Source organism: Chiloscyllium plagiosum, unplaced genomic scaffold (genome assembly GCF_037043375.1).
Source record: "Chiloscyllium plagiosum isolate Xiang-an unplaced genomic scaffold, Cpla_swu_hap1 HiC_scaffold_19, whole genome shotgun sequence".
In the NCBI taxonomy this organism is placed as follows: Eukaryota; Metazoa; Chordata; class Chondrichthyes; order Orectolobiformes; family Hemiscylliidae; genus Chiloscyllium; species Chiloscyllium plagiosum.
In genome coordinates, this window is record NW_028270157.1 from 6,801,475 (window position 1) to 6,814,776 (window position 13,302).

At 42.0% G+C, this 13,302-nt stretch overlaps 1 protein-coding gene across 1 annotated transcript in view; it reads right to left on the reverse strand.

Moving 5' to 3' along the window:
• Positions 1 to 13,302, reverse strand: part of LOC122559324 (protein kinase C-binding protein NELL2-like) — a 360,484-nt gene that overhangs the window by 112,477 nt on the left and 234,705 nt on the right. The window contains exon 15 of the mRNA XM_087997004.1: positions 7,226 to 7,321. Coding sequence (XP_087853130.1) covers positions 7,226 to 7,321 — 96 coding nt within the window. The remainder of the gene's footprint in view (positions 1 to 7,225; positions 7,322 to 13,302) is intronic.

Below are 13,302 nucleotides of genomic sequence, written 5' to 3' on the forward strand. Positions count from 1 at the left end.
CAGTAGATGTCTAAAATGTATTTTTTTCAATTTGTTCACACCTTAAATTGCTTCATCTTGTAACAGCAAAAGGCCTTGAAAAATACATGGACATAGTTCTGGAAAAATGCAGTCATCTTCTTCTGTTTATTACAATAACTTGGGATGATCCGCCATGTCGTCACTACGCCAACATCTTTTCCGCGTTTTTGTATGAAATCCCAGAGCATGTCCACATCCTTTATGGATTCAGCTCGGAAAGCGTTGGGTAGCCACTCATCAGGCTCTTGAGGGTCACCGCCCTCCTTGGCCTATCGAATGAGGAACTTGCTGCGTCTACAATCACCTGTTCAGTCAGTCATTCAGAATCTGGTGTTGCACACCTTTGCATGACCTTCTGTGGCTGTCTCTGGATGTAGCAGAAGAGTCTCCCCATTGAGTCAGTTAGTCCTGCCCCTCTCCAACTTGTTCTCAGTATCTCCTGCAGTTGAGACCTGGTTGAATGCAGCATGGTGGAGCCAGTTTGGTCAATGTGCCTTTCATCACTACCTTTCATTTCTCCTTTACCATATCCATGACCTTGAGAGGAACCAGGCCATATTTCTGATTCGTCTCAATGACTTCAATGGCCTGAGTGATCGGCAGCTGTTGGTGTCGGCTTTCAGATTCTTAACCTCCACCTTTGCAGAGATGTATAAAATCATGAGAGGCATGGGTCGGGTCAATAGGCAAGGTCTTTTCCGTGGGGTTAGTGAGTTCAGAAGTAGAGGGCATAGATTTACGGTAAGAGGGGAAAGATAAGAAAGGGTCCAAAGGGACAATGTTTTCACACAGAGGGTGAGCTGCCAGAGGAAGTGTTGGAGGCTGGTCCAATTACAGCGTTTAAAAGGCATCTGAATGGGTATATGAATAGGAAGGGTTTGGAGAGATATGGGCCGGGTGATGGCCAATGGGACAAGATGAATTTATAACTTGGAGATGCCGGTGTTGGACTGGAGTGTACAAAGTTAAAAATCACACAACACCAGGTGTTGTATTTGGAAGGAGATGGTGAGGTCTGCAGATGCTGGAGATCAAAGTTGAGAGTGTGTTGGTGAGAAAGCACAGCAGATGATGAAGGGCTCTGGCCTGAAACGTCGATTTCCTGCTCCTCAGGAAGCACTAGCTTTCGGAGAGCTGATCCTTCATCAGGTGGTTGTCCCCTGTTCCAAATAAACCTGTTGGACTAAAACCTCGTGTTGTGTGATTTTTAGCTAGATTCAATTAGGATATCTGGTCGGCATGGACGAGTTGGACCGAAGGGTTTGTTTCCACGCTGTACATCTCTATGACTCTTCCCCCCCTCTGATCTATTAGCTGGAGCTTGGCCATGGGCTTAAAAGGTCAAACTTGAGGCTTTTGAGGTCAGTGATGTCAGGCTGTGGTGATGATAATCATCCTTTTCCGCCATTTGATACATTTGTCCACTTTACTGAACCGTACCTCAAGAATGTCAGAGCTGAGCCAGACAATTTGTTCGCCTCATGCTGGTCCATCTCCACCATTACACATTTCATCAGGAACCGTTAGAATGCCATCTGGGAAAAGAAGGTAAAACTGCCTGGTTTCATCCTGTTCCCATTCAGGATGTGAGACAGTTCTGCAGCTAATCCCCCATCGTTGTTGTAACTGCTGCACCCTCACTGTGGACCATGCGGAACCTGACACTTTGTCTTGTCTTGAATCAGTTCTAACCTTCCATCACTAACCTTCCTGCAGCCCGTCTCTTTGAAAGGACAACTCCCCTTTCCTGCAGGATTGGATTGGAGAGGGGGAACGTTTCCCGCTCAGCACTGGGGGAGACATCTGTTCGCATCCTCTTCCGTGCCTGTTTGTCAAATTGTTCCAATATGTCCACTGTTGATGGACAGACCCAATGTTGGAATCACCTATCCCTGATGAAGGGCTTTTGACGGAAACGTCGATTTTCCTGCTCTTCGGATGCTGCCTGACCTGCTTTGCTTTTCCAGCACCACTTTAATCTGGACTCTGGTTTCCAGCATCTGCAGTCCTTGTTTTTACCCAATGGTGGAATCAACCCTCTCCCCTTCCTTGGTGATGTCTGCTATCCACTTCATGCCTTTTGTCGAATTACCTTCACGGTGTCTCCAATTGACAGCGTTTTTGTGGTTGGTTTCTCAGGTTTAGTGTCAAGGTTTCACAGAGAGACCTCGACATCGATCATGATGGTTTGCCTGTAATTTCGTTCTGTCATGTGGCCTAACTCTACTCCGACTGATTGATGTCACATGATATGCTTGGATTGGGTTCAGCCAATCTGGAATTGCAATTCATTGCCATCCTTCTGTTAGATTTCCTGTCCTGCTAATGGGACTAGTTGATAATTCAAGACAAATGGAATTTTGTAATGTCTGACTTTGACTCGTTACAATTTAATTGTAATTTTTAAGTGCAATTAATTATAGTGTAAGAACCATTATATGCAGTAATGAATGGTAGACCCAAATTCAAATCTTTGATCTACCATATTCATTTAGCATGGTCAGTATCAAAGGTAAGCATCAGCTGATTCATTCTAGGCGTAGGGGAGACCAGAGTACTATGTACACTACTGGTCACCATACTTACAGAAGGATGTTAATGCATTGGAAGTGGTTCAGGGAAGGTTTATGAGACTATGTTCTGATGAAATGTCATTACTGGAATGTGTGGTTATTACCACTGATGGGAATCCCAATGTCAGCTGAGAACTGAATTGAATGTTGAATTGAATTTATTGTCACGTGTACCGAGGCATAGTGAAAAGCTTTGTCTTGAGAGAAAACTCAACATTCATAATCCCTAAATGTCTAATATTTCAACAAAATTTTATGACTTTTGCAGTAATCTTTAACCACATTTAAAGTAAACTTCCTTGTTTCCTGGCCAACATCTCTGTCTCAGGCTTGCTGCAGTGCTCCAGTGAAGTTCAGTGCACGCTGGAAGAACAGCACCTCATTTTCTGCTTGGGAACTCTACAGCCTTCTAGACTCAACACTGAGTTCAACTATTTCAGGGCCTAGAACTTCCTCTCATGTCCTTACTCCAACCCCCACACACCAGGCCTGGTCATCACACAGACTGCCAACACAAATAACCCATTATCAGCTACTGATAGTCCCTATTAGCAGCCAATCATCCATTCCTTTGTCTGTCCAACTGCTATTCTCTCTCTCTGGCTCCATCTCTACCTATCATTTACTCCTCCTCCTCTTCACACCCCCTCTTCAGCATATACAGAGGAAACTCAATTATCCAAAGGATGCAGGCGAAACATATTTTGTTTGGTTAATCAAATGCTGGATAATCAATGCCGGATAACATAGTTAGCCATGCATCGGGACCTTGCGATCTTGTTCAGATGATCCCAAGTTCGGCGAATCAAATGCCGGATAATTGAGGTTCCTCTGTATACCAACCCCTTCCAAGCTACAATCAGTTCTGAAGAAGGGCCCACAGGATGTTAACTCTGATTTCTCTCCACAGATACTGCCAGATCTGCTGAGATCCTCCAGCATCCTTTGTTTTTGTTACTAGACTAATCTCTGGAATGTGCAGATTGTTTTATCAGGAAAGCTAGACAGGGTAGGCCTGTGGAGTTTAGAAGAGTTTAGGATGACTTAATTAAAATGTAGAAGATCCTGGGGGGACTTGACTGGGTAGATGCTGAAAGAATATTTTCTCTTGTAGGAGGATCTAGAACTTGCGATCACAGTTTGCAATAAGGGTTGCCCATTTAAGACAGAGATTAGGGAATATATTTTTCCCTTAGAGGATTGTGAGTCATAAAGTCATACAGCACAGAAACAGACCCTTCAGTCCAACCAGTCCATGCTGACCATAATCCCAAACTAAACCAGTCCCACCTGCCTGCTCCTGACCCATATCCCTCCAAACCTTTCCTATTCATGGACTTATCCAAATGTCTTTTAAACATTATAATTGTACCCACATCCACCACTTCCTCCAGAAGTTCATTCCACATGCAAACCACCCTCTGTGTCAAAGAAATGTGACCCTCATGTCTTTTTAAAATCCCTCTCCTCTCACCTTAAAAATGTGCCTCCTTTTCTTGAAATTCCCCTAATTCTACCTATACCCCTCGTGGTTTTATAAGCTTTGAATTCCTTTCCTCAAAAGGCAATGGATGTGGAATCTTTAAATATTTTTAAGGCAGAGTTAGATAGATTCTTAATTCTGCAAATGGATGAAGAATTATCAAAGGATAAGCAGGAATGTAGATTTGAGGTTAAATCAGATCAGCCATGGTCTTTTTGAATGGCAGAGCAAGCTCGAAGGGCCGAGCGGCCTTCTCCTGTTCCGTGTTTGTGTCTTGTACCAGGGACATTGAGTATGGGCACTGGGGGTGAAGTGGGAAATTAAACATGAGTTAGGTTTGCAACATATTGAAGCAGGTGAAGTCACTGACAAAGACTTGGGGACAGGTCTCCTCCTCAGATTACATGCAGTTTGAAAAGAGAATTTTCTTTTAAAATGGCAGGAAAAATGTTTGTACTGCATTAATCCTGCAAAAAGATTTTGAATGAACTGAATCTGACTAAGCAATCTTATTCAGATAAATCTGGGCCTAATGTTGCCCTGATTCTCTGTGTAGTGATTAAAAAACTCACTTCTTAAGTAGAAATTGTGCGATTATCAATACCTGGTCCTAGCTTGAATTGCAAAGGAAAACTCTGCTTTCTTTATTTAATATTGCCCTGTTGCAATTTAAATTAAAATGTAATTGGTGAAAGTTACATTTTTAGTGAAGAAAATAAGCAAATAAATTATGTTTCTGCAAGCATTTTTTCTTGTAATCAATGCTCTGCTACATTAGTGCAGTTTTTATTATCATCATCTGTCACTGAGGTTTACTTATCAGAGGTTCATAATTAGTTTTACACTGTTCCTGAGAATATTTAGCATTTACAGTGGAATTAACTGGTAGTTTATTTTCAACGTGATAAAAGATGTAATAGAATTTTGTTTGACCATTAGAAGCATTTAAGCATTATGAAAGTTGAGTTCTCTCTAGCTGATTGTGGGATTCTCACAGGCAGTAATGACCATATATCCCAAATAAAACTCTTATCAACCTTGCCAACGGTTTTCTGTGGCTGCTGACTCCTTTGCATTGCGTTTACCAGAAGAATCCCTAAATCCCTGTTTATATTACAGCCTCCGAAGTTCATTTTCGGTGGCTTTTCATCAGAGCTGTACCAAAAAAAGAGTGAAGTCTGAGCAACCTAAAGGGATTTACATCTTGGTGAATTTAAGACTATCACCTATTGACCGCAGTGCAGATCAGGACAGCAGAAATCCAAATCCATGTCAGGCTACATGACAAGAATCTCTAAGCAGGTTTCGCCTCAGGGAAACCGTCAGTGGATAGAGTGGGCTAGCCATTTAATAATTCCTACAAGACCAGCATGGCCAAAATATAAATTTCAGGGGAATTGCACTCAGATTACCTCAGAACTGGCAGCTTAATAAAGTGGTACAGTTGGTCACAGGTACACGCCAGTGTATGGTCAAATTGATGGATTCCATCATATTAAGGAGGTGGTTAACAGATTAGTACGATTAAAATTAATTTTGAGCGTTGAAATCTCTCACCAACATTCAGGCAAAATCATTCTGACTGTTGAGTTGCTGATTTGAGTTACTATGGTTCGATTTACCGTAACCATATTTACATACATGCTGAAGTTAAAGGTAGCGGAAGTATAGCATAAAATGGACACCAGGTGGTCAAGATTTAATGTGGGAATATATATTAGAGAAAACCTGCACCCACACCTCCCCCCTCACCCCCGTCTAAGGCCCCAAAGGATCCTTCCATATCCGGCAGGGATTTTCCTGCACCTCCACCCATCTCATCTACTGTGTCCGTTGCTCTCGATATGGTCTCCTCTACATCGAGCAGACAGAACACCAACTCACGGAATGTTTCAGGGAACATCCCTGGGACACAGGCACCAAACAGCCCACCGCCCTTTGGCTGACCACTTCAACTCCCCCTCCCACTCCACCAAGGACATGGATGTCCTGGGCATCCTCCACTGCCAAATTCAAGCTGTCTGATGCCTGGAGGAAGAACACCTCATTTCCTGCCTTGGGAACCTCCAACCACATAGCATCAATGTGGATTTCACCAGTTTCCTCATCTCCCCTCCCCTCACCTTATCCCAGGTCCAACCCTCCAAATCAGCACTGCCCTCGTGAACTATCCTACCTGACAATCTTCCTTCCCACCTATCCACTCTACCCTCTGCTCCAAACCATCACCATCATCCTCCACCTCCATCTACCTATCACCTTCCCAGGTACCTCCCCCCACCCCAACCCCCACCGTCCTATTTATCCCTCAGCCCCTTCCCCTCCTTCCACAGTCCTAATGATGGGCTTATGCCCAAAACGTCGACTCTCCTGCTCTTCAGATGCTGCCTGACCTGCTGTGCTTTTTCAGCGCCATGCTTTTCAACTCTGTAGGAATATATAACATGCAAACTTGGAGAGGTGGGACATGTACACCACTTGCAACTGCCCGCTTCCAGTTTCTTGTCATTTTAACACCCCATCCTGTTCCCTGGCCAATATTTCTGTCTCAGGAATGCTGCAGTGCTCCAGTGAAGCTCAGTGCAACCTGGAAGAACAGCACCTCATTTTTCACTTGGGAAGTCTACAGTCTTCTAGATTCAATATCAAGTTCAATAACTTTAGGGCCTGAATATCTTCTCCCACGTCCTTACCACACACCAGGCCTTGTCATCATATGGGCGGCTACCACAAACAACCAATTTTCAGCCACAAATAGTCCCCATTAGCAGCTATTGCTTCCCGCAGGCTGACCATTACCCACTCCGTGTCTGCTCAGCTGTTTTTCTCTCTGAGCTCCATCTCCACCTGTCGTTTACTCCTTCCCCCTTCCCCACACCATCTTTTGCAGACATACCAACCTTTTCCTAGCTACCTTCAGTTCTGAAGAAGGGTCACTGTACTTGAAACATTAACTCTGCTTTCTCTCCACCGGTGCTGCCAGACCTGATGAGTTTTTCAAGCAGTTTCTGTTTGTGTTTCTGATTTCCAGCGTCTGCTGTTCTTTGGGTTTTTTTTTGTTTACTATTTAATTCTTTGGAGTAAAAGAACTTCCGTGGCAATACATAGAACATCTTGTAATTACTGCATAAGCAGCTCCTGTGCTTACCTGTTTCGCAAAGTCGCCCTGTGAATCCCTGGGGACATGCGCAAAACTTGGGAGCGATGCAAGTGCCTCCATTCTTGCAGCCGTCCTCACAGAATGCTGGCGAAGACATCAAACAATTTTTAGCTTGACATTTCCAGAAATTAATCTCACAACAAACAACAGATTGATTCATCCATTAAGGCATTTGTGTATGTAAGGACATGGAATTAGCTTTCTAATTAAATTACAAACCTAAAATTACAATGCAAACAATTAAGCATGCACGTTGGCACCTACGTGGAATCAAGTCATGAAAATCCCAAATGATTTTAATAAACAATGAGTTTTCATAATTAATACATTTGTTCAGTCAAACACATTGGTTTATGTCTTCCTTTTTGAATTTTAATATCGTTCAACTATACCATCACTTCTAACCAGCTGTTTTAGACAGTCTGTGGGGTGGAGGAGCATGGAGAAAAGTGTTCATGAGGAGTGTAAAATTGTCAAACAGTTAAGTTATTTAAAACCCCAGCTTCAGAATGGGAAAAAGGCAGCCTGTGTCAGTGAGGGCTAAAAAGAAAACCTGATCCAGCAATTATAACAGCTTTTCATAGTTATCCTCTTGGAGTAATGACCTAATGTTACAATGAATGCTTAGTTGCTTTCTACAATTTATCTGAGTTGGAGATTGGCAGTTCAACAAGATTTTTAAGGGACTAGCTGAGATTATTAAAGGATTATCAATTTTTTTTAATATAATGAATTAAGTACTTGAGCATTTAAATGTTTTGAATGGACTCTCATGAATGGGAGTTTTGTTTGTTATAATGGCTTAATAGATATTTGAACTTTTTCTTTTATTTTATTTGAATGTAACCCGTGAAGTCAGTCGGGGCAAAAGTGATTGAGCTCGCATGGACAATAAAAGGACACTATATGATGGTTGGTGAGGCATAAGTTGGCATTGAGAATATGAAGGGCATGAATTATTCATAAATTTAGCATTCCGCTGTAAGGAGTCATGGAGAGGGTTTTTTTCTTTATTCATTCACAGGATGAGGATGTTGCTGGGTAGGCAGCATTTATGCCCGAAACGTCGATTCTCCTGTTCCTTGGATGCTGCCCTTGACCTCCCTCCACCTCTCGCAATTCCAACGCCCCTCCCCCAAGTCCCTCCTCCCTACTTTTTATCTTAGCCTGCTGGACACACTTTCCTCATTCCTGAAGAAGGGCTTATGCCCGAAACGTCGATTCTCCTGTTCCTTGGATACTGCCTGACCTGCTGCGCTTTTCCAGCAACACATTTTCAGCATTTATTGCCCAACTTTAATTACCCCGAGGGCAGTTATGTACAAACCACATGGTCTGGAGTCATATGTAGGCGGGACAAGGTAAGGATGACAGTTTCCTTTCCTGAATGACGTCAGAGAACCAGGTGGGTTTTTCCTGAGAATTGACAATGTCATCACGAGACACTTAATTCCAGACTTTTAGAAGTACTATTGAATTCAAATTCCGCCATAGCAGGATTGCATGGATTATTTTAGGGTCACTACTTACTACATGAATCGTCATGGATGTGGCTCGGATGGGAAGATGATGGGGTGAGAAATGAGGATTAGGTTGTCAAGCACTCAAACAACTGGGCCCAAATCCTAGAGAAGCAAGACAGACCTCTCAAGCAGCCTTACCTCAGTCAGGAGTAGGCCTGACTACATCTCACATATACGGTCCCCACAGGAGCAAACATCATGGCATTTGCAGCACGTTTCCAGGTGAGTGCAGCAAGTCAGGCCACGTTTTCAATCACATTATCCCACCCACCTAAAATCCAGACCATGCTCCCAGATGCTGTACACTTTCCTTACAGAGTCTTAGCCGGGCATTTAGCAAGTTTTACTGAATTGCCTTTCTAGAGCATACAACCTAAATCAATCAGCAGCAGCATTGCACTCTTATTTTTGTGGTAGATCCCCAATTTTGCACACATTAACGAGATTGTTGCTTTAATTAGGAAGGTGTCATTGCTGCTTATTTTAAAACAGGTGTTTTCTTAACACCAGAAACAAGTGTCAAATGTGTTGCTTTGATTTTCACTCCTCCTGCCCAGTTTGATCGGCTTACAACTTCATCTTGTATTTTAGGTATTTTACACTTGATGTTATTACAAAAAGGTACTTCTAACAACTTAGCTTCACAGTTCTTGAGCTGGAAATAATTAAATATCTAGGGAAGTTGCCTCTGGAGCCTATTGGCAACCTTGAAGTTAAATATCTTCATAAATGTCCAGGTAATAACAGAAATATTTTAATACTAACAGAAGATTCCTCAGATACTGACGCAGCCATGTCCAAATGCAACAAGATCTGGATAAAATCCAGGCTTGAGCTGACCAGTGGCAAGTAACATTTGCACTATACAAATGCCAAGCATTGACCATCTCCAAGAAAAAAACAATCTAACCATCGTTAATTGACATTCAATGGTGTTGCCATCACTAAATCCCCCACTATCAAAACACTGGGGAGTTGACACTGAACAGAAACCCAACTATACTAGCTATACAAATAGCTGAAAATGTGTTGCTGGAAAAGCGCAGCAGGTCAGGCAGCATCCAGGGAACAAGAGAATTGACGTTTTGGGCATAAGCCCTTCTTCAGGAATCCTTCCTGGAGAAGGGCTTATGCCTGAAACGTCGATTCTCCTGTTCCCTGGATGCTGCCTGACCTGCTGCGCTTTTCCAGCAACACATTTTCAGCTCTGATCTCCAGCATCTGCAGACCTCACTTTCTCCTCCTAGCTATACAAATACTCTAGCTACAAGAATAGAGGGATTTAGACAAGTTACACAAATAGCCAACAACTTGGCAGATGAAATACAATGTGAGGTTATGGACTTCAGCAGGAAGAATAGAGGAGCAGAATATTATTTAAATGAATAGGAAGGGTTTGGAGGGATATGGGCCGGCTGCTGGCAGGTGGGACTAGATTGGGTTGGGATATCTGGTCGGCATGGACGGGTTGGACCGAAGGGTCCGCTTCCATGCTGTACATCTCTATGATGAAGAATCTTGCAACAAGTAACTTATCTCCTTACTCCCCAAAGCCTTTTCATTATCTGCAAGGCACAAGTCAGGAATGTGATGGAATACTCACTACTTTGCCTTGATGGGAGCAGCTCCAACAACACTCAAGAAGCTCGTCACCATCTAGAACAAAGCAGCCCTGTTTGATTGGCACCACATCCACAAACATCAACTCCATCCAGTACCATCGCTCAGTAGTAGCAGTGTGTACCATCTATGAGATAAACTGCAGAAATTCACCAAACATCTTTAGAAAGCACCTTCCAAGCTCACAACCACTTCCATCTGGAAGGATAAGAGCAGCAGACACATAGGAAAACCAACCCCTGCAAGTTTCCCTCCAAATCACGCACCATCCTGACTTGGAAATATATTGCCATTCCTTCAGTGTTGCTGAAAGTCAATGATGTACTTTTTAAAAGTCTAGAGTGAAATATTCCAATTATTAAGATGATAAGAAACCAGATGTATGACTGAAGCTGTGTGTTGGGACTCTGTTGAAGTCTGATGCATGGACCTATGTGAGAATTACCCAGGAAGTTTGAAATTCTGATGGAAAATTCCCATGCTCCTCAGGGCTCTCCTATGAATATGGCTGATCCTGAGTCAGAATCAGATGCTTTGGACAATAATCTTTGAAAATTGCTGCAAGTGAAATCTTTCCAGGACAATCCACAATGTTTCATCGGGAAATATAGCCAAAGCTAATGGAGATTATTGCAATGCCAGCCTGGAAAATATTAGGCTATAAAAGGCAAGGCAAAAGAGACAGCAAACAAGTCAGGAACTATACTGTCCTTGTTAAAAGCAGCATTATTTAAGGGAGAGCATTAATGCACACTGCACATTATGCTGTCTCATTTCAATGCACATCCAAAATTGAAAGGCATAATTTAAAAGTGCCACTTTCAAGATAACTTATAATTGTTTAATATACGTTTTTCAATTTTTTTATAAAAGAAAATAAATCACAAGGGTAAAACTGTACAAGTGCAGAACACTCACTGTCAATATTTTATCTGCTCCTTTCATTTATCTTCCTTAAAGCATGATTACAAATGCATTTTTCAATGCATGTGTGACATCATTTCTTATGAAACTCTTTCACTTGTCCAATTTGTCATACAGCACTCACAGACAAGCTGACAGACTCATAAAAGAATGTACAATCTATGATTTGCTGTCATAACATGATAAACACATTTGATTGAAGTATAATTCAATGAATGTCTCATATGATTTCAATGGCTATTCAGTGGTATATGACCAGTGGCTCAAAGGGGAGCAGCAATTCACCTGACACTGCAAACCTTCCTTAACCACATCACTTTGTACTGTGTTAGAAGATCAAAGTTTACTTTCTGCTTGTGTCAATTAAGTCAAAGAAATCGATTTACCCTAATTCTATAATTTTGTATTAATTTTGTTTACTCAGATTCAAAGTTTGAAACACTTGCAAAATGTACTGGGAAAAATGATAAAATGCACCAGATCTGAATGCGGACTTTATAGCAATGATTTTGTTTGCCAATCTGATTTTTTTTCTAAAAAAAGAAAAGCTTTGCTGTTCCTAGAGGTACGTTTGACAATGCTTTTATATTATTCATTTACACCCAATATTCCTTTATACATTTATATCTGAAAACTTAATGTTAGAACAGCTTTTTCCTAGGTCTTCTACATCACTTTAATTTGCATTTATATAGGAACATTAGTTTTGAGTCAGCAGTAGTCCATTTTACCCTTCATACTTGGTCTGTCGTTAGATATGATCGTGACTGACTTTTCTACCTCTATTATACTTCTCCTGCACTATACCAATCACCCATAATTCCCTTTGTATCCAAAATCTAACAAGAATATAAGAGGAAAAGAAATTGGATCGGCAAAGCAGAAACATCTCAAAATTTGTTGTAGGTATAAGGAATATTGCTCAGACAAAAAGAGGAAGGAATAGCTTGCATGACTCAAAATGTTGTCAAAGAAATGGGTTTTGAGGAAGAAAACAGAAGGGGTGAGGAGGTTAGTCCCAGCAGGGGGACTAATAGACAAGATACAAAGGACTGGGGCTACTCATGGGTCTAGATTTAATTGATGAGCTGACAGAGATACTGGGGATCAGAAATCAAGTCAACATTATCAAAGAATAGGAGAAAGTGAGGACTGCAGATGCTGGAGATCCGAGCCAAAAAGTGTGGCACTGGAAAAGCACAGCTAGTCAGGCAGCATCCGAGGAGCAGGGCAGTTGACGTTTTGAGCATAAGCTCTTCATCAGGAATTCCTGACCCCACATTCCTGATTACATGATGCTGTAATGCTGTAATGCTTTTACAGCGCCAGACTTTTTGTCATTGTCAAAGAATACAGAGGTGATGGGCAAATAAAACTTGTTGCATGAAAGGATACCACAAGTTAAGTTTTGGATCTGTTGTAGTTTACTATGGAGGGTAAGTGGAGAGTATTAGGACAGCATTTGAATAGTCAAGGCTGCAGTTGGCAAGTCGTTGTTTTCGTTGTCAGCAGATTAAGCTGAGGCAAATGCAATAAAAATATCAAAACAAATGTCAATGATATGGAGTTAAAAAGGGTCAGGTAAAGTCACCGCAGTGTTGCTCTTTCATTAGATAACTGCTGGTGAGTTTAACTTAAGAGCTACCTTAGGCAAGGTGTGAGGCTGAGAAGGCAGGATCATCCTAGGAATTGAACCCAGAGTATTAGCATCATTCAACTTTCATAACCCAGCAGTCCAGCTAACTGAGCTAACCAAGTCCCCCCTGTTAAAAGCGTGGCTCAGGAAGGTAGAATCTGCCTATTGAGTATGCTCTGCCATTCACATACAGTATAGAGGACCACCTAACTCAATGACAGTTTCCTACGCTATCCCGATATCTCTTGATGTTGTTAATATCCCAAAATCTGTCAATTGCTGTCTTGGACGTGCTCGATAACTGAGCTTCCACAGCCCTGAGAACTCCAAAGATACCACAGCCTCTCAGCGAAGAAATTTCT